At 47.7% G+C, this 23,257-nt stretch overlaps 1 protein-coding gene across 1 annotated transcript in view; it reads left to right on the forward strand.

Moving 5' to 3' along the window:
- LOC120059599 (low-density lipoprotein receptor-related protein 1-like) overlaps positions 1 to 23,257 on the forward strand; it is a 215,596-nt gene that overhangs the window by 173,024 nt on the left and 19,315 nt on the right. Inside the window, exons 59-72 of the mRNA XM_039008729.1 lie at positions 4,799 to 4,918; positions 5,218 to 5,405; positions 6,353 to 6,558; positions 10,029 to 10,217; positions 10,331 to 10,479; positions 12,032 to 12,125; positions 12,433 to 12,549; positions 14,751 to 14,870; positions 15,098 to 15,220; positions 15,518 to 15,643; positions 15,960 to 16,076; positions 20,924 to 21,030; positions 22,439 to 22,571; positions 23,023 to 23,145. Of these exons, the coding sequence (XP_038864657.1) occupies positions 4,799 to 4,918; positions 5,218 to 5,405; positions 6,353 to 6,558; positions 10,029 to 10,217; positions 10,331 to 10,479; positions 12,032 to 12,125; positions 12,433 to 12,549; positions 14,751 to 14,870; positions 15,098 to 15,220; positions 15,518 to 15,643; positions 15,960 to 16,076; positions 20,924 to 21,030; positions 22,439 to 22,571; positions 23,023 to 23,145 (1,912 nt within the window). The remainder of the gene's footprint in view (positions 1 to 4,798; positions 4,919 to 5,217; positions 5,406 to 6,352; positions 6,559 to 10,028; positions 10,218 to 10,330; positions 10,480 to 12,031; positions 12,126 to 12,432; positions 12,550 to 14,750; positions 14,871 to 15,097; positions 15,221 to 15,517; positions 15,644 to 15,959; positions 16,077 to 20,923; positions 21,031 to 22,438; positions 22,572 to 23,022; positions 23,146 to 23,257) is intronic.

Below are 23,257 nucleotides of genomic sequence, written 5' to 3' on the forward strand. Positions count from 1 at the left end.
CACGTGACAGAACCCCCCCCTTAAGGTGCGAACTCCGGGCGCACCACCATAAACTCTAGGGGAGGGTCTGGGTGGGCGTCTGTCCACGGTGGCAGCTCTGGCGCTGGTCGTGGTCCCCAGCCCACCATAGTCAATCCCCGCTTCCGTGGCCTCCTCCCAATGGCCACCCTCCATATAAACCCCATTGGATTAAAGGGCAGCACCGGACTGAGGGGCAGCTCCGGACTGAGGGGTAGCTCCGGACTGAGGGGCAGCTCCGGACTGAGGGGCAGCTCCGGACTGAGGGGCAGCTCCGGACTGAGGGGCAGCTCCGGACTGAGGGGCAGCCCCGGACTGAGGGGCAGCACCGGACTGAGGGGCAGCACCGGACTGAGGGGCAGCACCGGACTGACAGATGGTTCTGGCAGCTCCTGGCTGGCTGGCGGATCCTGGCTGGCTGGCTCTGGCGGATCCTGGCTGGCTGGCGGCCCTGGCGGATCCTGGCTGGCTGGCGGCCCTGGCGGATCCTGGCTGGCTGGAGGCCCTGGCGGATCCTGGCTGGCTGGCCCTGGCGGATCCTGGCTGGCTGGCCCTGGCGGATCCTGGCTGGCTGGCCCTGGCGGATCCTGGCTGGCTGGCTCTGGTGGATCCTGGCTGGCTGGCCCTGGCGGATCCTGGCTGGACGGCTCTGGCGGATCCTGGCTGGACGGCTCTGGCTGCTCATGGCTGGACGGCTCTGGCTGCTCATGGCTGGTCGGCTCTGGCGGATCCTGGCTGGCTGGCTCTGGCGGATCCTGGCTGGCTGGCTCTGGCGGATCCTGGCTGGCTGACGGATCCTGGCTGGCTGACGGCACTGGCTGCTCCTGCCTGGCGGACGGCACTGGCTGCTCCTGTCTGGCGGACGGTACTGGCTGCTCCTGTCTGGCGGACGGTACTGGCTGCTCCTGTCTGGCGGACGGCACTGACTGCTCCTGTCTGGCGGACGGCACTGGCTGCTCCTGTCTGGCGGACGGCACTGACTGCTCCTGTCTGGCGGACGGCTCTAGCGGCTCGGGACAGACGGGCAGCTCTGACGGCTCGGGACAGACGGGCAGCTCTGACGGCTCGGGACAGACGGGCAGCTCTGACGGCTCGGGACAGACGGGCAGCTCTGACGGCTCGGGACAGACGGGCAGCTCTGACGGCTCGGGACAGACGGACAGCTCTGACGGCTCGGGACAGACGGACAGCTCTGACGGCTCGGGACAGACGGGCAGCTCAGACAGCGCTGGGCAGGCAGACAGCTCAGACAGCGCTGGGCAGGCAGGCAGCTCAGACAGTGCTGGGCAGGCAGGCAGCTCAGACAGCGCTGGGCAGATGAGAGCAACTGGAGAGAGAACCCGGAGAGACAGCCTGGTACGGGGGGCTTCCACCGGAGGACTGGTACCTGGAGGTGGCACCGGAATTACCGGACCGTGAAGGAGGACACGCGCTCTTGAGCACCGAGCCCGCCCAACCTTACCAGGTTGAATGGTCCCCGTAGCCCTGCCAGTGCGGCGAGGTGGAATAGCCCGCACTGGGCTATGCTGGCAAACCGGGGACACCATTTGTAAGGCTGGTGCCATGTACGCCGGCCCGAGGAGACGCACTGGAGGCCAGATGCGTTGGGCCGGCTTCATGACACCCGGCTCGATGCCCAACCTAGCCCTACCAGTGCGGCGAGGTGGAATAGCCCGCACTGGGCTAAGCACGCGTACTGGGGACACCGTGCGCTCCACCGCATAACACGGTGTCTGACCAGTACGACGCCCTCTCACTCCACGGTAAGCACGGGGAGTTGGCTCAGGTATCCTACCCGGCTTTGCCACACTCCGCGTGTGCCCCCCCCCCCCAAGAAATTTTTGGGTCTGACTCTCGGGCTTCCGTGCTAGCCGCGTACCTTCATACCGCCGGTTCCTCTCTCCGGTTGCCTCTGCTCTCCGAGCTGCCTCCAGCTGTTCCCATGGGAGGAGATCCTTTCCAGCCAGGATCTCCTCCCATGTGTAGCAACCCTTGCCGTCCAAAACGTCCTCCCATGTCCAATTCTCCTTTTTGCGCTGCTGCTGCTGCTGTCCTTTTCCACTCCGCTTGGTCCTTTGGTGGTGGGTGTTTCTGTAACGGCTTTCATATTCGTCCTCCTCCTCGGACGAGGAGAGGCGAGAAGGATCGGACCAATACGCGGAGTGGGTAGTGCTCATGATGATTTATTATATCGAAACTGAACACTAACATGAAACAAATTAACAAATAGAATCCAACCGAAAACAGTCCCGTGTGGCACGAATACTAACACGAAAGACAAACACCCACAAAACACACGTGAAACCCCGGCTGCCTTAGTATGATTCTCAATCAGGGACAACGATTGACAGCTGCCTCTGATTGAGAATCATACCAGGCCGAACACAAAATCCCAACATAGAAAATCACACATAGACAAACCCACCCAACTCACGCCCTGACCAACTAAATAAATACAAGACAAAGGAAAACAGGTCAGGCACGTGACAATACCGGATGTATCCTGTATCATGTATCATGTATCCTGTATCCTGTATCCTGTATCATGTATCCTGTATCCTGTATCCTGTATCCTGTATCCTGTATCATGTATCCTGTATCATGGCGTGTGAATGTGTATGTCTTGCATTTGCGTGCATGTGTGTGTATTCCAGTGTGTATGCTTGGCGAACTGAAGGGGACTATGATTGTTGTTTCCATGACTAGGTGCCCAGACATTATATACATCCAAAGCATGATCTTTGGAATGTTTGGATCCTTTGCAAATGAAAAATAATTTGAGTTCAAAATTAATGCGTGTGTGTAATGTAATTTGTGGATCCAAATAACCAACTTAAAATGTATAGTTGAAGTCAGAAGTTTACATACACTTAGGTTGGAGTCATTAAAACTCGTATTTCAACCACTCCACAAATTTCTTGTTAACAAACTATAGTTTTGGCAAGTCGGTTAGGACATCTACTTTGTGCATGACACAAGTAATTTTTCCAACAATTGTTTACAGACAGATTATTTCACTTATAATTCAATGTATCACAATTCCAGTGGGTCAGAAGTTTACATACACTAAGTTGACTGTGCATTTAAACAGCTTGGAAAATTCCAGAAAATGATGTCATGGCTTTAGAAGCTTCTGATAGGCTAATTGACATAATTTGAGTCAGTTGGAGCTGTACCTATGGATGTATTTCAAGGCCTACCTTCAAACTCAGTGCCTCTTTGCTTGACATCATGGGAAAATGTAAAGAAATCAGCCAAGACCTCAGAAAACAAATTGTAGACCTCCACAAGTCTGGTTCATCCTTGGGAGCCATTTCCAAACGCCTGAAGGTACCACGTTCATCTGTACAAACAATAGTACGCAAGTATAAACACCACGGGATCACTCAACCATCATACCGCACAGGAAGGAGACACGTTCTGTCTCCTAGAGATGAACGTACTTTGGTGCGAAAAGTGCAAATCAATCCCAGAACAACAGCAAAGGACCTTGTGAAGATGCTGGAGGAAACGGGTACAAAATTATCTATATCCACAGTAAAACGAGTCCTATATCGACATAACCTGAAAGACCAAGGAAGCAAGGAAGAAGCCACTGCTCCAAAACCGCCATAAAAAGCCAGACTACGGTTTGCAACTGCACATGGGGACAAAGATCGTACTTTTTGGAGAAATGTCCTCTGGTCTGATGAAACAAAAATAGAACTGTTTGACCATAATGACCATTGTTATGTTTGGAGGAAAAAGGGGGAGGCTTGCAAGCCGAAGAACACCATCCCAACCGTGAAGCATGGGGGTGGCAGCATCATGTTGTGGGGGTGCTTTGCTGCAGGAGGGACTGGTGCACTTCCCAAAATAGATGGCAAGCTTGGTCGCAAATGGGTCTTTCAAATGGACAATGACCCCAAGAATACTTCCAAAGTTGTGGCAAAATGGCTTAATGACAACAAAGTCAAGGTATTGGAGTGGCCATCACAAAGCCCTGACCTCAATCCTATAGACAATTTGTGGGCACAACTGAAAAAGTGTGTGCGAGCAAGGAGGCTGTCACGATCGTGATAAGGAGTGGACCAAGATGCAGCGTGGTATGTTTCCATCCTCTTTATTTGGAAGGGAAACTCAAAGAAAAAACAATAAAACGTAAAACGAAACGTGAAGCTCAATGTAGTGCTCGCAGGCAACTATACCTAGACAAGATCCCACAAAGCACAATGGGGAAATGGCTGCCTAAATATGATCCCCAATCAGTGACAACGATAAACAGCTGCCTCTGATTGGGAACCATACCAGGCCAACATAGAAATATAAATCACCTAGATAACCCACCCTAGTCACTGTCACACCCTAACCAACATAGATAATAAACAGCTCTCTATGGTCAGGGCGTGACAGAGGCCTACAAACCTGACTCAGTTACACCAGCTTTGTCAGGAGGAATGGACCAAAATTCACCCAACTTATTGTGGGAAGCTTGTGGAAGGCTACCCGAAACGTTTGACTCAAGTTAAACAATTTAAAGGCAATGCTACCAAATACTAATTGAGTGTATGTAAACTTCTGACCCACTGTGAATGTGATGAAAGAAATAAAAGCTGAATTAAATCATTATCTCTACTATTATTCTGACATTTCACATTCTTAAAATACAGTGGTAATCCTAACTGACCTAAAACAGGGAATTTTTACTTGGGTAAAATGTCAGGAATTGTGAAACTGAGTTGAAATGTTTTGAAATGTGTATGTATACTTCAGAATTCAACTGTATGTGTGTGGATACCAGGGCCTGAACAATGCGGTGGCGCTGGACTTCCACTATGCAGAACAGATGCTCTACTGGACCGACGTGACCACTCAGGGCTCCATGATACGACGCATGAACATCAACGGCAGTAACATAGAGGTCAGTAGGGCGGTTGTCCGGTCTGTGACTCTCTCATTGAGTCTAAGGACAGCTGGCTAGTCCTTGACTCTGATTGGTCAGTTGGCCTGTTTGTGACTCTCTGGTTGGGCAACTGACCTGTTAGTAACTTTCGGATTGGACATTTCCCCAGTGTGTGATTCTCATTAGACAGTAGGCTAGTTTATTTCTCTCTTATTGGACAGTTGGCCTTTCTGTGGCTGTGATTGGACAGTTGGCCAGTCTATGACTCTGGTTGGTCAGTTAGCCAGTATCTGACTCTCTGATTGGCTCTTGTCCAGGTGCTGCACCGGACCTCCCTCAGTAACCCAGATGGATTGGCTGTGGACTGGGTGGGAGGGAACCTTTACTGGTGTGATAAGGGGCGGGACACCATCGAGGTGTCCAAACTCAACGGAACCTTCCGGTCGGTCTTGGTGAACGCCGGCCTGAGGGAACCACGCGCTGTGGCTTTGGACGTACGCAACGGGTAAGAGGCACAGCCCAGAATATAATACTGTACAGGAGCCTGCACTAGAAACTCTTGCATGGTCTGAGACTGGAGCTTTGTCACATGATAATGAAATATAATGGTATATTAAGGACAGATATTATTCCTGACAACATGTCCAGATTTAGGCTACAACTTAACTCAGCGACAAAAGAAATGTCCTCTCACTGTCAACTGTGTTCATTTTCAGCAAACTTAACATGTGTAAATATTGGTATTAACACAAGATTCAACAACTGAGACATAAACTGAACAAGTTCCACAGACATGTGACTAACAGAAATTGAATAATGTGTCCCTGAACAAAGTGGGGGTCAAAATCAAAAGTAACAGTCAGTATCTGGTGTGGCCACCAGCTGCATTAAGTACTGCAATGCATCTCCTCCTCATGGACTGCACCAGATTTGCAAGTTCTTGCTGTGAGATGTTACCCCACTCTTCCACAAAGGCACCTGCAAGTTCCCAGACATTTCTGGGAGGAATGGCCCTAGGCCTCACCCTCCGATCCAACAGGTATCAGACGTGCTCAATGGGATTGAGATCCGGGATCTTCGCTGGCCATGGTGTAATAATGGGATGCTGATGTAATGATGTAATAATGGGATGCTGATGTAATGGTGTAATAATGGGATGCTGATGTAATGGTGTAATAATGGGATGCTGATGTAATGGTGTAATAATGGGATGCTGATGTAATGATGTAATAATGGGATGCTGATGTAATGGTGTAATAATGGGATGCTGATGTAATGGTGTAATAATGGGATGCTGATGTAATGATGTAATAATGGGATGCTGATGTAATGGTGTAATAATGGGATGCTGATGTAATGGTGTAATAATGGGATGCTGATGTAATGGTGTAATAATGGGATGCTGATGTAATGGTGTAATAATGTGATGCTGTCCCCTGTCCTGTTCATCAGGTACCTGTATTGGTCAGACTGGGGGGACAACCCGCATATAGGGCGGATCGGGATGGACGGCTCCAACAGAAGTGTGATCGTAGAGGATAAGATCACCTGGCCCAACGGCCTCACGCTGGACTTAATCAATGACCGCATCTACTGGGCCGACGCCAGAGAGGACTACATCGAGTTCGCCAGCCTGGACGGGAGTAACAGACACACGGGTAATGTATATTGTCATAGACACACACAGTCATGTAATAGGAGAGATTACTATATTACATTTGCCATCATGGAACATCAAACCGCTGTCGCATAATAGGTTATGTAATTATGTAAAACACACACACATGACATGATGGCATAGACCAGGTCACAGTGGTGCTGGGGATAGCCCTGCCACAGTACACAGGCCCAATGGACAGAGAGAGAAGACTGTTGTTCTGTCAGACTACTGATGAGGATCTCACATGGAGATCTCAAACTTAGAACAATACATAATTATTGTCAGCCAATCAGCCATGCAGAAGAATGCAGGGATACAGAGGAAGTTCCTGATTTGAATTCCTCACATTCACAAACCTCAGTTTGACACTAGAGCATGTTGCACACAAAGCACGCTTTCAGATGATTTATCTCCTCGCCCATGTCTTTGTCTTCATGGAGGTTTCATAGTAGAGTTGGGATCCAGAGTTCTGTGGGCCTTGTCCTGACCTGGCTGACCATGGTTCCCATTGCCTGAAGCAAATAAATATTTTGGTTCTGTAGGTGGACACCGTTCTCGCAGTCAGATGACCAAATCGCCCTCTAGTGGCCTCATGGATGGAATGTTATTCATATTTTTCAACATTATTTTTAAAAACACACAAAAAAATCTGCCGTTACTATGCCGAACAGTTTTGTTATATTTCAGTCTTCTGTGATGTATATAAAGTGTAATATTGGAATGCAAACTCTAGATGTAATACATTTCAACTCTATATCTGACATGGTACAGGTGTCTTCTTTCTTTAAGCCCATAACCATGTGTGTGAGGTGTATACTTTTGTTTCAAAGTAGATTTGTTTAAGACTATGCTACATAACCCAGAGATAGTAATGATGCTACATAACCCAAAGATAGTAGTAATGCTACATAACCCAGAGATAGTAATGATGCTACATAACCCAGAGATAGTAGTAATGCTACATAACCCAGAGATAGTAATGATGCTACATAACCCAAAGATAGTAGTAATGCTACATAACCCAGAGATAGTAATGATGCTACATAACCCAGAGATAGTAGTAATGCTACATAACCCAGAGATAGTAATGATGCTACATCACCCAGATACAAGGTACTGATACTACATAACCCAGAGATAGTAATGATGCTACATCACCCAGAGATAGTAATGATGCTACATCACCCAGAGATAGTAATGATGCTACATCACCCAGATACAAGGTACTGATACTACATAACCCAGAGATAGTAATGATGCTACATAACCCAGAGATAGTAATGATGCTACATCACCCAGAGATAGTAATGATGCTACATAACCCAGAGATAGTAATGATGCTACATAACCCAGAGATAGTAGTGATGCTACATAACCCAGAGATAGTAATGATGCTACATAACCCAGAGATAGTAATGATGCTACATCACCCAGAGATAGTAATGATGCTACATAACCCAGAGATAAGGTAATGATGCTACATAACCCAAAGATAGTAGTGATGCTACATCACCCAGAGATAGTAATGATGCTACATAACCCAGAGATAGTAATGATGCTACATCACCCAGAGATAGTAGTGATGCTACATAACCCAGAGATAAGGTAATGATGCTACATAACCCAGAGATAGTAATGATGCTACATAACCCAGAGATAGTAATGATGCTACATCACCCAGAGATAGTAATGATGCTACATAACCCAGAGATAGTAATGGTGCTACATAACCCAGAGATAGTAATGATACTACATAACCCAGAGATAGTAATGATGCTATATAACCCAGAGATAGTAATGATGCTACATAACCCAAAGATAGTAGTGATGCTACATCACCCAGAGATAATAATGATGCTACATAACCTAGAGATAGTAGTGGTGCTATATAACCCAGAGATAGTAGTGATGCTACATAACCCAGAGATAGTAATGATGCTACATCACCCAGAGATAGTGATGATGCTACATAACCCAGAGATAGTAGTGATGCTATATAACCCAGAGATAGTAATGATGCTACATCACCCAGAGATAGTAATGGTGCTACATAACCCAGAGATAGTAATGATACTACATAACCCAGAGATAGTAATGATGCTATATAACCCAGAGATACTAATGGTGCTACATAACCCAGAGATAGTAGCGATGCTACATAACCCAGAGATAAGGTAATGATGCTATATAACCCAGAGATAGTAGTGATGCTACATAATCCAGAGATAGTAATGATGCTATATAACCCAGAGATAGTAATGATGCTATATAACCCAGAGATAGTAATGATGCTACATAACCCAGATATAGTAATGATGCTACAATACCCAGAGATAGTAATGGTGCTACATAACCCAGAGATAGTGGTGATGCTATATAACCCAGAGATAGTAGTGATGCTACATAACCCAGAGATAGTAATGATGCTACATAACCCAGAGATAGTAATGGTGCTACATAACCTAGAGATAGTAGTGATGCTACATAACCCAGAGATAAGGTAATGATGCTACAATACCCAGATATAAAGTAGGGATGCTACATAACCCAGAGATAGCAATGATGCTACATAACCCAGAGATAAAGTTGTGAGGTACTGTCATGCTGTCATGAATGGCTAATGCTCCATATCCATTTTCCTTGTGTTGGTCGTTGGGCATTGTGTGTCCATGGGTGATTTGACTGACAACATTGTGATGTAATAATGGTGCTACATAACCCAGAGATAGTAATGATGCTATATAACCCAGAGATACTAATGGTGCTACATAACCCAGAGATAGTAGCGATGCTACATAACCCAGAGATAAGGTAATGATGCTATATAACCCAGAGATAGTAGTGATGCTACATAATCCAGAGATAGTAATGATGCTATATAACCCAGAGATAGTAATGATGCTACATAACCCAGAGATAGTAATGATGCTATATAACCCAGATATAGTAATGATGCTACAATACCCAGAGATAGTAATGGTGCTACATAACCCAGAGATAGTGGTGATGCTATATAACCCAGAGATAGTAGTGATGCTACATAACCCAGAGATAGTAATGATGCTACATAACCCAGAGATAGTAATGGTGCTACATAACCTAGAGATAGTAGTGATGCTACATAACCCAGAGATAAGGTAATGATGCTACAATACCCAGATATAAAGTAGGGATGCTACATAACCCAGAGATAGCAATGATGCTACATAACCCAGAGATAAAGTTGTGAGGTACTGTCATGCTGTCATGAATGGCTAATGCTCCATATCCATTTTCCTTGTGTTGGTCGTTGGGCATTGTGTGTCCATGGGTGATTTGACTGACAACATTGTGATGTAATTATGGCCCCCAGAGTTATGACCTTGGACCCTTGTTTTCCTGGTCAAGTCACGTGGTGGCCAGGTAAAACCCAGTGTAATGTGATACTAATTGCCTCACTACTGTATGGCTGTGTGTTTTTGTCCACAGTGCTTACCCAGGACGTCCCCCACATCTTCGCCATGACTCTGTTTGAGGAGTACATCTACTGGACCGACTGGGAGACCAAGTCCATCAACAGGTGTCACAAGACCCTGGGTATCAACAAGACCACCCTGATCACTACCCTCCACCGGCCCATGGACATCCACATCTACCACCCTTACCGCCAGCCTGAGGGTAAGAGATACGCATGTACAACACACATACACACACACACACACACACACACACACATACACACACCCAACGTGGTTGTTCCAGTTGAAACAGTCTCCCTGCTGTGGTTCTAGTGTTCAACCACCCGTGCCAGACAGACAACGGTGGCTGTAGTAACCTGTGTCTGCTGAGCCCTGGAGGGGGCTACAAGTGTGCCTGTCCCACCAACTTCTACCTGGCCAATGATGGACACACCTGCATGTCCAACTGCACTGCCAGTCAGGTGAGGGACTGTGTAATGATATGGCCATTGGGGGGCCAGACAGCTAGGGGGCAGCAGAGCCTGTTGTGGAATGGGGGCTGCTTTGTGATTGGTTAATTAAGCATAATTATCTCCACAGTACGTAGTGTACAGTGTGTCATCAGCTTGAGTTCACTCTCTTTCTCTCTCTCCTCCTCTCTCCTCCTCTCACCTTCTCTCTCCTTCTCTCTTCCTCTCTTCTCTTCTTCTATGTTCTCCTCTGCTCCTTTCTTCTCCTCTCCTTTCCTCTCCTTCTCTCTCCTCCTCTCTACTCTCTCCTCCACCCTCCTCTCTCCTCCTCTCGCCTTCTCTGTAATACCCTCCTTTCCTCTCCCTCTCTCCTCCTCTCCCCCTCTCTCCTCTTCTCTCCTCCTCTACTCTTCTCTCCTCCTCTCCTCTTCTCTCATCCTCTCCACTTCTCTCCTCCTCTCCTCCTCATTTCCTTCTCCCTCTTCTCTCCTCCTCCCTTCTCATCTCGTCCTCTCCTCTCTCCTCATCTCCTTCTCCCTCTTCTCTCCTCCTCCCTTCTCATCTCGTCCTCTCTCCTCCTCTCTCTTTCTCTCTCCTCCTCTCGTCCTCTCCTCCTCCCTCCTCCCTCCTCTCTCCTCTCTCCTCCTCTCTCCTCCTCCCTTTTCATCAAGATCATACGTGTATGAAGGGGCATTATGTGAAAAAGATTGTTTCCCAATCTCAGTTCTAGCCTTAGGAACAAACAAAAACAGCAGCGACTGTGAATGTTGTCCTCATCTCCTCTCCCCTCCTCTCCTCTCCTCTCCCCTCCTCTCTCCTCCTCTCCCCTCTTTCCTCTCCTCTCTCCTCTTTCCTCCTCTCTCCTCCTCTCTCATACTCTCTCCTCTCCTCCTTTCTTCTCTCCTCCTTTCTCCTCCTCTCCTCCTCCCACCTTTCTCCTCCTCTCTCCTCTCTCCTCCACTCTCCTCCTCCCTCCTTTCTACCCTCTACCTCTCTCCTCCTCTTTCCTACCCTCCTTTCTCCTTCTCTCCTCTCTCCTCCTCGCCTACTTTCTCCTCCTCTCTCCTCCTTGCCTACTCTTTCCTCTCTCCTCCTCGCCTACTCTCTCCTCCTCTCGCCTACTCTCTCCTCTCCTCCTTTCTCCTCCTCCTCTCCTTCTCTCTCCTCCCCCTCCTCTCTCCTCCTCTCCTACTTTCTCCTCTCTCCTCTCCGCTCCTCCTATTTTCTCCTCTCTCCTCCTCTCTCCTCCTCCCTCCTTGCTCCTATCTCCTCCTCCCTCCTTGCTCCTATCTCCTCCTCCCTCCTCTCCTCCTCCTCTCCTCATCTCATCCTCTCCTCTCTCCTCCTCTCTCCTTCTCATCTCGTCCCCTCCTCCTCCCTCCCCTCTCCTCTCTCCTCCCCCCTTCTCATCAAGATCATATGTGTATAAAGGGATATTATGTGAAAAAGATTGTTTCCCAATCTCAGTTCTAGCCTTAGTAACAGACAAAAACAGCAGCGACTTTGAACGTTGTCCTCATCTCCTCTCTCCTCCTCTCTCCTCTCTTCTCCTCTCCTTGTCCAGTTTGTGTGTAAGAACGACAAGTGCATCCCCTTCTGGTGGAAGTGTGACACGGAGGACGACTGTGGGGATCGCTCGGACGAGCCTGCAGAATGCCGTGAGTGTGCCACTTTTTCATCCAAAGCGACTTACAGTATAGTACAGTGACTGCATACATTTCTAGTGTGTGTATGTGGTCCCTGTGGGAATTGAACCCACGACCTTGGCAAAGCCAGTGCTACGTAAATGATGATGAGTGAATGAGGAGTATGTGGATGCAAAGTCTCATGGATGTTTCTACGGGGATCTGAGGTGACGACGGGGTAGAATAGGAAGATGGTTGGGGAAACTGCTGTGGGCCTGTTTCAGACTTTGAAATAACCTCTGACTGTCTCTCTGCCTGTGACATCCGTTGTTTCCTGTAGCTAAGTTCAAATGCCGGCCAGGCCAGTTCCAGTGTGGGACAGGCATCTGTACCAACCCAGCTTACATCTGTGATGGGGACAACGACTGCCAGGATCATTCAGACGAGGCAAACTGCGGTACATACTCTTTTATGCTGTCTGTCTGTCTGTCTGTCTGTCTGTCTGTCTGTCTGTCTGTCTCTGTCTGTCTCTCTTTCTCTTTCTGTATATCTTTCTTTCTCACCCACACACTCTCTCTCTTTCCCTCTCTCCTCCCACTTCTCTCTCCTCCCCCTTCTGTCTCTGCCTCGTTCTCTCTCTGCCTCGTTCTCTCTCTGCCTCGTTCTCTCTCTGCCTCGTTCTTTGTCCTTCATATCTTCACCCCCTAACATCTATTCTTACCAGTCCTCTGTCGTCTCTCTGACAAGTCTTGTGTCTGTCATCCTCTGTCATCTTTCTGACACGTCTTGTCTGTCATCCTCTGTCGTCTCTGACACGTCTTGTCTGTCATCCTCTGTCGTCTCTCTGACACGTCTTGTGTCTGTCAACGTCTGTCATCTCTCTGACACGTCTTGTCTGTCATCCTCTGTCGTCTCCCTGACATGTCTTGTGTCGGTCATCCTCTGTCATCTCTCTGACACGTCTTGTGTCTGTCAACGTCTGTCATCTCTCTGACACGTCTTGTCTGTCATCCTCTGTCGTCTCTCTGACACGTCTTGTGTCTGTCATCCTCTGTCGTCTTTCTGACACGTCTTGTGTCTGTCATCCTCTGTCGTCTCTCTGACATGTCTTGTGTCTGTCGTCTTTCTGACACGTCCTATCTGTCATCTTCTGTCATCTCTCTGACACGTCTTGTCTGTCATCCTCTGTCGTCTCTCTGACACGTCTTGTCTGTCTGTCACACTCTGCCGTCTTTCTGACACGTCCTATCTGTCATCTTCTGTCATCTCTCTGACACGTCTTGTCTGTCATCCTCTGTCGTCTCTCTGACACGTCTTGTCTGTCTGTCATCCTCTGTCGTCTCTCTGACACGTCTTGTCTGTCTGTCACACTCTGTCGTCTTTCTGACACCTCTTGTCTGTCTGTCACACTCTGTCGTCTTTCTGACACCTCTTGTCTGTCTGTCACACTCTGTCGTCTTTCTGACACCTCTTGTCTGTCTGTCACACTCTGTCGTCTTTCTGACACCTCTTGTCTGTCTGTCATCCTCTGTCGTCTCTCTGACACGTCTTGTCTGTCTGTCACACTCTGTCGTCTTTCTGACACCTCTTGTCTGTCTGTCACACTCTGTCGTCTTTCTGACACCTCTTGTCTGTCTGTCACACTCTGTCGTCTTTCTGACACCTCTTGTCTGTCTGTCACACTCTGTCGTCTTTCTGACACCTCTTGTCTGTCTGTCACACTCTGTCGTCTTTCTGACACCTCTTGTCTGTCTGTCACACTCTGTCGTCTTTCTGACACCTCTTGTCTGTCTGTCACACTCTGTCGTCTTTCTGACACCTCTTGTCTGTCTGTCACACTCTGTCGTCTCTCTGACACGTCTTGTCTGTCTGTCACACTCTGCCGTCTTTCTGACACGTCCTATCTGTCATCTTCTGTCATCTCTCTGACACGTCTTGTCTGTCATCCTCTGTCGTCTCTCTGACACGTCTTGTCTGTCTGTCATCCTCTGTCGTCTCTCTGACACGTCTTGTCTGTCTGTCACACTCTGTCGTCTTTCTGACACCTCTTGTCTGTCTGTCACACTCTGTCGTCTTTCTGACACCTCTTGTCTGTCTGTCACACTCTGTCGTCTTTCTGACACCTCTTGTCTGTCTGTCACACTCTGTCGTCTTTCTGACACCTCTTGTCTGTCTGTCATCCTCTGTCGTCTCTCTGACACGTCTTGTCTGTCTGTCACACTCTGTCGTCTTTCTGACACCTCTTTTCTGTCTGTCACACTCTGTCGTCTTTCTGACACCTCTTGTCTGTCTGTCACACTCTGTCGTCTTTCTGACACCTCTTGTCTGTCTGTCACACTCTGTCGTCTTTCTGACACCTCTTGTCTGTCTGTCACACTCTGTCGTCTTTCTGACACCTCTTGTCTGTCTGTCACACTCTGTCGTCTTTCTGACACCTCTTGTCTGTCTGTCACACTCTGTCGTCTTTCTGACACCTCTTGTCTGTCTGTCACACTCTGTCGTCTTTCTGACACCTCTTGTCTGTCTGTCACACTCTGTCGTCTTTCTGACACCTCTTGTGTCTGTCATCCTCTGTCGTCTCTCTGACATGTCTTGTCTGTCATCCTCTGTCGTCTTTCTGACACGTCTTGTGTCTGTCTATGTGTGATTGTTCTACAGATATCCACGTGTGTCTGCCCAGTCAGTTCAAGTGCTCCCACCCCAGCCGCTGTATCCCGGGAATCTTCCGCTGTAATGGACAGGACAACTGTGGAGAAGGCGAGGACGAGACGGACTGCCGTGAGTCAACACCTCCTCTTTTTCCTTCCTATCTCCTCATCTGCATGCTTTATTGCATGTTATACATTTAGTATGGTAATACTGCTGTGTTGCATGTGGTCTCTATGTAAAATAGATTGTATTTCAGTGAGACTAACCTGGATAGATGAATGTTAAATAAGAAATATACTGTTGTTATGGGTTGTTCTCTCCAGTCAGTAACAGTCGTCTGTTCTCGCTCCCTCTAGCCGAGGTCACCTGTGCATCCACCCAGTTCCAGTGTGCCATCACCAAGCGCTGTGTCCCTCGTGTCTGGGTGTGTGACCGTGACAATGACTGTGTGGATGGATCGGACGAATCAGCCAACTGCAGTAAGACACCGCTCCTTTGTTTCAGAGGACTATTCTAGAATAATGACAGACACGCAAATCAAGTTCAATATCCATGTTGCAGTAGAATACATGTTTCTGCTAACAAACCAAACTAATGCATTTCAGATGCACTAGATCTTTCAGACCTCATCACATCCTCCCTCCACCTTAAACTCAGTCTGTCATCTGGCCTGTGACAAGCCTCAGTCAGTCCCCTCTCCTAACCCCCCATCCCACCTCCTCTCCCTCTCCTCCCCTCTCCCACCCCTCCTCTCCTAACTCTCCTCCCCCCTCCAGCCCAGATGACGTGTGGCGTGGATGAGTTTCGCTGTAAGGACTCTGGTCGCTGCATCCCGGCCCGGTGGAAGTGTGACGGGGAGGATGACTGTGGAGACTCATCTGACGAACCCAAAGAAGAGTGTGGTGAGTGTTCTGTCTGTCACACAGGAAACGGAAATCTCCAACAAGGGCTACAAAGCATTTCTCTGGATCCTTACGGTAGAATCTGGAGGACCGGTACAGCATCCATTACACTTTAATACAAAATTCACTCTCTCCCTCTCTGAATTCCCTATAACAACCCTTGAGATTGCCAACAAGATCATAGGTGTATTGTAGAGGGGTATTTATCTCCTCTATGAAGGTTCATGCTATGGTGTTAACCTCCTGTACGGTGTGTATGTACTGTAGTGTGGTGTTATGGAGCTGAGGGTCTGACCCTTGCTGTGTCTCTGTGTAGATGAGAGGACGTGTGAGCCATACCAGTTCAGGTGTAAGAACAACCGCTGTGTCCCGGGTCGCTGGCAGTGTGACTATGACAACGACTGTGGGGACAACTCGGACGAGGACAAGTGTGGTATGTCTCTCTGTCATTCCTGTTACACTATCCTTGTGACCCCATCTCACCCTGGCCAATGCCACTTCATTGTTTCATTGCATTTATAGTATGCTCATGGTTTGTGATGTTTTGGACATAACATGTTCTGCATTGGAAGCTTGCTCCTTAGTCCTCATGACTGACCGTTCGAATACACTTTCAATTGTTTGATTCTTGTGTGTTTGTTTTGCTTCCCAGTGTCTGTAGATGTTTTGTAACACACACTGAGACATTGTCATTTAGTTTGTCCTTAACTCATCTGTGATGCGTCTCACCTCATCTAATGTTTACCTTTCATTTCCCTCTCACTGACCTGTTGGCATGAGCCAGAGGTAGGTCTCCACTTTCAACCATCCCCATTTCACCAACCCCTAATGTCACTCTGATCCTCCCCTCCCATTGCATCCTATTCAATCACATTGCAGTCATGTATATGTCTGATGCTGCCCATTTCAACCCAGCCCCTCTGATATCTCCTCAGACAGTGACAGGTCAAAAGTAGGGCTTGTTTCTACAGTCAAGTATTGTAATTTCCTACATGACCACCTGAGGCCACTGTACTCAACAAAGTTTATGACTAATTGTCTAAGACGCTAACTTCTGGGACCTCCCAAGTGGTGCAGCGGTCTAAGGCACTGCATCGCAGTGCTAGAGGCGTCACTACAGGCCCGGGTTCGATGCCAGGCTGGGTCGCAGCCGGCCATGACCGGGAGACCCATGAGACGGCGCACAATTGGCCTAGTGTCGTCCGGGTTAGGGAGGGTTTGGCCTGCTGGGATGTCCTTGTCTCATCGCGCTCTAGCAACTCCTTGTGGTGGCCGGGCGCAGTGCACGCTGACACGTGTCGCCAGTTGTAAGGTGTTTCCTCCGACACATTGGTGAGGCTGACTTCTGGGTTAAGTGAACAGTGTGTCAAGAAGCAGTGTGGCTTGGCGGGGACGTGTTTCGGAGGACGCATGGCTCTTGACCTTCGCCTCTCCTGAGTTCGCACGGGAGTTGCAGCGATGGGACAAGACTGTAACTACCAATTGGGTATCGCAAAATTGGGGACAAAAAGGGATAAAAAGTACAACAAAATTAAATCAAAATAAGCAGGGTGAAAGCACACAGCTATGTTACCAGTTTCAGTAAAGATGCAATGTTGTTTATCAGGCACCTAGAACATCTTCTATTGAATCTCTGGAGCTCTCCTTTGACCATCATTGTTTGGCCTCCCTCTGTGTGTCCATGCTTGTGGTGTGTTGTGAGGTGTTGTGGTTTGTTGTGTTGTTGTGAGGTGTTGTGTTGTGTTGTGAGGTGTTGTTGTGGTTTGTTGTGTTGTGGGTTGTTGTATTTATAAATGTATTTATAAAGCCCTTCTTACATCAGCTGATATCTCAAAGTGCTGTACAGAAACCCAGACTAAAACCCCAAACAGCAAGCAATGCAGTTGTAGAAGCACGGTGGCTAGGAAAAGTAGTGGTTCTTATTTTTCAGAGTAAATAACTCACGGACACTAGAGAAGCTTTAACCAAGTTTAATTCTTCCCAAAGGTTCTGTACAGCTGTATTCATACAACCCAACACTTCTCCCATCCATATATATATATATAATATATATATATCCCACATAAGACACTCCTCCTTCTCTCCTATCCTTATATCTTATGGTTTAACAGGAAAAGAGTAACAAGATACCAAACACTTATTACCTCCTTCGGGTGAACTGTCCTCACCTCCTGACCTAAACCCCTCCTTCACCTCATCCACAGATGTCCATCTGTTTTTCCTGTATCAACATGTTGCTCTGCTCCCATCCCCCAACACATTCCACAGCTATCTGTCTTTCTACAGATATTCTATGCTTCTTCTCTATCATTTATTTCACATCTCAATGTTCAAAATGTCGAATCCAACACTAGGAAGAGACCAAGAGAGGAACCAGGCTCTGAGGGGTGGCCAGTCCTCTTCTGGCTGTGCCGGGTGGAGATTATAACAGAACATGGCCAAGATGTTCAAATGTTCATAGATGACCAGCAGGGTCAAATAATAATAATCACAGTGGTTGTCGAGGGTGCAACAGGTGAGCACGTCAGGAGTAAATGTCAGTTGGCTTTTCATAGCCGATCATTCAGAGTATCTCTACTGCTCCTGCTGTCTCTAGAGAGTTTAAAACAGCAGGTCTGGGACAGGTAGCACGTCCGGTGAACAGGTCAGGGTTCCATAGCCGCAGGCCGACTGGGGACAGCAAGGAGTCATCAAGCCAGGTTGTCCTGAGGCATGGTCCTAGGGCTCAGGTCATCCAAGAAAGAAAGAGAGAAAGAGAGAATTATAGAGGTCATAATTAAATTCACACAGGACACATGATAAGACAGGAGAAATACTCCAGATATAACAGACTGACCCTAGCTTCCCGACACATAAACTACTGCAGCATAAATACTGGAGGCTGAGACAGGAGGGGTTGGGAGACACCGTAGCCCCATCCGACGATACCCCCGCACAGTGCCAAACAGGCAGGATATAACCCCACCCACTTTGCCAAAGCACAGCCCCCACACCACTAGAGGGATATCTTCAACCACCAACTTACCATCCTGAGACAAGGCCGAGAATAGCCCACAAAGATCTCCACCACGGCACAACCCAAGGGGGGGCACCAACCCGGACAGGAAGATCACGTCAGTGACTCAACCCACTCAAGTGACGCACCCCTCCTAGGGACGGCATGGAAGAGCACCAGTAAGCCAGTGACTCAGCCCCTGTAATAGGGTTAGAGGCAGAGAATCCCAGTGGAGAGAGGGGAACCGGCCAGGCAGAGACAGCAAGGGTGGTTCGTTGCTCCAGTGCCTTTCCGTTCACCTTCACACTCCTGGGCCAGACTACACTCAATCATATGACCTACTGAAGAGATGAGTCTTCAGTAAAGACTTAAAGGTCGAGACCAAGTCTGTGTCTCTCACATGGATAGGCAGACCATTCCATAAAAATTGAGCTCTATAGGACAAAGCCCTGCCTCCAGCTGTTTGCTTAGAAATTCTAGGGTCAATAAGGAGGCCTGCGTCTTGTGACCGTAGCGTACGTGTAGGTATGTATGGCAGGACCAAATCGGAAAGATAGGAGCAAGCCCATGTAATGTTTTGTAGGTTAGCAGTAAAACCTTGAAATCAACCCAGCCTTAACAGGAAGCCAGTGTAGAGAGGCTAGCACTGGAGTAATATGATGTTGTTGTGAGGTGTTGTGTTGTGATGTGTTGTGTTGTGGTTTGAGGTGCTGGGATGTGTTGTGGTGTGTTGTGAGGTGCTGTTATGATGTGTTGTGAGGTGTTGTGGTGTGTTTTGGTGTGAGGTGATGTGATGTGTTATAGTGTGGTGTGAGGTGTTGTGATGTTTTGTGGTGTGTTGTGGTGTGAGGTGCTGTGATGTGTTATAATGTGGTGTGAGGTGTTGTGGTGTGTTGTGAGGTGAGGTGCTGTTATGTGTTGTGAGGTGTTGTGATGTGGTGTGTTGTGAGGTGTTGTGGTGTGGCGTGAGGTGCTGTTATGTGTTGTGCTATGAGGTGTTGTGGTGTGTTGTGAGGTGTTGTGGTGTGTTGTGGTTTGAGGTGCTGTTATGTGTTGTGGTGTTGTGGTCTGTTGTGGTGTGAGGTGCTGTAATGTGTTGTGCTATGAGGTGTTGTGTTGTGAGGTGTTGTGGTGTGAGGTGCTGTAATGTGTTGTGGTGTGATGGGTTGTGAGGTGCTGTAATGTGTTGTGGTGTGATGGGTTGTGAGGTGCTGTAATGTGTTGTGGTGTGAGGTGTTGTGAGGTGTTATGAGGTGTCGTTGTGTGTTGTGGTGTCTTATGAGGTGTTGTGTTGTGGTCTGTTGTGATGTGCTGTGAGGTGTTGTGGTGTGTTGTGGTCTGTTGTGAGGTGTTATGAGGTGTCATTGTGTGTTGTGGTGTCTTATGAGGTGTTGTGTTGTGGTCTGTTGTGATGTGCTGTGAGGTGTTGTGGTGTGTTGTGGTCTGTTGTGCTGTGAGGTGTTGTGCTGTGGTGTGGTGTGAGGTGTTGTGGTGTGTTGTGAGGTGTTATGAGGTGTCATTGTGTGTTGTGGTGTCTTATGAGGTGTTGTGTTGTGGTCTGTTGTGATGTGCTGTGAGGTGTTGTGGTATGTTGTGGTCTGTTGTGCTGTGAGGTGTTGTGCTGTGGTGTGGTGTGAGGTCCTGTGATGTGTTATGGTGTGGTGTGAGGTGTTGTGATGTGTTATGGTGTGGTGTGAGGTTGTGAGGTGTTGTGGTGTGAGGTGTTGTGTTGTGGTATGTTGTGATGTGTTGTGGTCTGTTGTGATGTGCTGTGAGGTGTTGTGATGTGCTGTGGTATGTTTTGGTGTGCTGTGAGGTGTTGTGTTGTGGTGTGAGGTGCTGTGATGTGAGGTGTTGTGATGTGATGTGATGTGGTCTGTTGTGGTGTGTTGTGAGGTGGTGTGTTGTGAGGTGTTATGAGGTGTTGTTGTGTGTTGTGGTGTCTTATGAGGTGTTGTGGTGTGTTGGGATGTGTTGTGGTCTGTTGTGCTGTGCTGTGAGGTCTTGTGTTGTGAGGTGTTGTGGTGTGTTGTGAGGTGTTGTGGTGTGTTGTGAGGTGTTGTGGTGTGTTGTGAGGTCTTGTGTTGTGAGGTCTTGTGTTGTGAGGTGTTGTGGTGTGTTGTGAGGTGTTGTGTTGTGGTGTGTTATGAGGTGTTCTGTACAGTACTCTCTCCCCTGTGAATTTGGACTTTTACTAAAAACAACACGTATTTGGAAGCCATTTCCAGCTAAGCTGTACAGTATAATGTTTGTTATGTGAGACCTGTGTTGCTGTGTCTTTACAGTCCCACGGCAGTGCTCAGAGAGTGAGTTTGCCTGTACCAATGGACGCTGTATCGCCGGGAGGTGGAAGTGTGATGGAGACCATGACTGTGCTGACGGATCTGATGAGGTAACACACCTGACTCAACCACAGCAACATATCTGAGTTAGACACATGTGTAATAGATAACGCTACTGACTCATACTGTAGGGGAGAGTGGGGTAAGTTGAGACATTCTTTACATTCAGCATCATTCCGTCAAGGTAAATATTCTAACAAAGATATCTACATATATTTCAGGATGGTGTGTATACCTGGAAATAATCAGAATTCATTTAAATATTACAGTTTTGAAAACATAGCTTGTCCAAAAAAAGTGTCTCTTGGCACAACTTATTCCCGTGTATGGGGTAAGTTAAGCCGTCTACAAATTTCTGTACTGAATGAAATATTACCTTCTTTATTTCTTAATTTCCCAAACACAATTCAACACAATCACAATTGCTCTTTTTTCTTTAAATCATTCAAGGCTTAACACCTAACAAGTACTTGTAACTTTTTTTTTACACTTGTAACATAGGCCAGGCCCTGTTGTTACCTCATATCCCAGCGAAAATGCCTTGTATTATGCCTGGAAGAACACTTCAATTGGCTCAACTTACCCCATGGCCATTGGCTCAACTTACCCCAAGGCAAACATTTTGACTATACTAGCCCATACAGCTACAAGGATGCACATTCCTGCTAGGTTTAGGACCTCAAATTGAAGCAATACGGCACGAGGGGGGTTGTGATAGGTGGCCAATATACCACGGCTAAGGGCTGTTCTTATGCGCAACGCGGAGTGCCTGGATACAGCCCTCAGCCGTGGTATATTGGCCGTATATCACAACCCCCCGAGGTGCCTTATTGCTATTATAATAAATTGGTTACCAATGTAATTAGAACAGTAAAAAGTAATTTTTTGTCATACCCGTGGTATACAGTCTGATATACCATGGCTTTCGGCCAATCAGCATTCAGGGCTCGAACCACCCAGCTATATGTCTATAATGAAGCTTATAGAGACCACAACTCATGTATAGAAAAATCATTCAATGATCTACTTTGGTTAGTATACAAGCATCATGAAACCTCAAACACAATAAATGAATTTGACTTGGTAAAAACACGTTTTTTTTACCTCTTTTTCCATGTGGTTTCTTCCTTCACAAACTCCATGAAATGATGACCTCTTCAGTAAATATTTGGTCAAATTATAAATTATAGGGCGGCTCAACTTACCCCTTTGGCTCCACTTACCCCACTCTCCCCTACTAACAACCTCTCTATGTTATCGGTTGACCTTATAGTTTAGAGATGTGCCTTTTACTTGAGTGGTTAAAAGTGTGTGTGTGTGTGTGTGTGTGTGTGTGTGTGTGTGTGTGTGTGTGTGTGTGTGTGTGTGTGTGTGTGTGTGTGTGTGTGTGTGTGTGTGTGTGTGTGTGTGTGTGTGTGTGTGTGTGTGTGTGTGTGTGTGTGTGTGCGTGTTCCTCAGGGCGGCTGTGACCTGAAGTGTGACAGTGACCAGTTCCAGTGTGAGAACGGCCACTGTATCCCCAACCGCTGGCGCTGTGACGCAGATGCTGACTGTTTGGACGGCAGCGATGAGGAGAAGTGTCACATAGCTGGTGAGTGTGTTTGTGTCCCCATGTGCCTCGCTCATGCTGGCGTTTGAGATGGCCACAGTGCTAAAAGAGAGTGGTTAGACTGAGATTAAACATCCTTTTTATTTAACCTTTATTTAATAGGCAAATTAGTTAAGAACTTATTTACAATGAAGGCCTACCCCAGCCAAACCCTCCCCTAACCCGGACAACACTGGGCGCCACCCTATGGGAATCCCAATCACGACCGGTTGTGATACAGCCTGGAATCGAACCAGGGTCTGTAGTGACGCCTCTAGCACTGAGATGCAGTGCCTTAGATCGCTGTGCCACTCGGGAGCCCTCTACGTTTATTAATTGAGAGGGATTCTGGAGATGTGCGTAGGATCCTTTTTACACAGCCTGTGGTAGGATCAACAGGAACAGGGTCAATAATGGGCAACCTACTGTTCTTCTTCCCTTCTCCATGTCTCAGTTGAGAGACACTGCCCCCTGGACGACTTCCAGTGTAACAACACGCTGTGTAAGCCCCTGGCCTGGAAATGCGACGGAGAGGACGACTGTGGAGACAACTCGGATGAGATCCCTGACGAGTGCAGTGAGTAGTGACATCAGATCCTGTGACATCATATCCTGTCTACTAGTACCCTTTTCACAGTACCGCGCTGAGCTGACTTGTACTGTGCTGGCCTGGTTACTCATCCATCATG

This window comes from Salvelinus namaycush, chromosome 14, assembly GCF_016432855.1.
Source record: "Salvelinus namaycush isolate Seneca chromosome 14, SaNama_1.0, whole genome shotgun sequence".
NCBI lineage: Eukaryota > Metazoa > Chordata > Actinopteri > Salmoniformes > Salmonidae > Salvelinus > Salvelinus namaycush.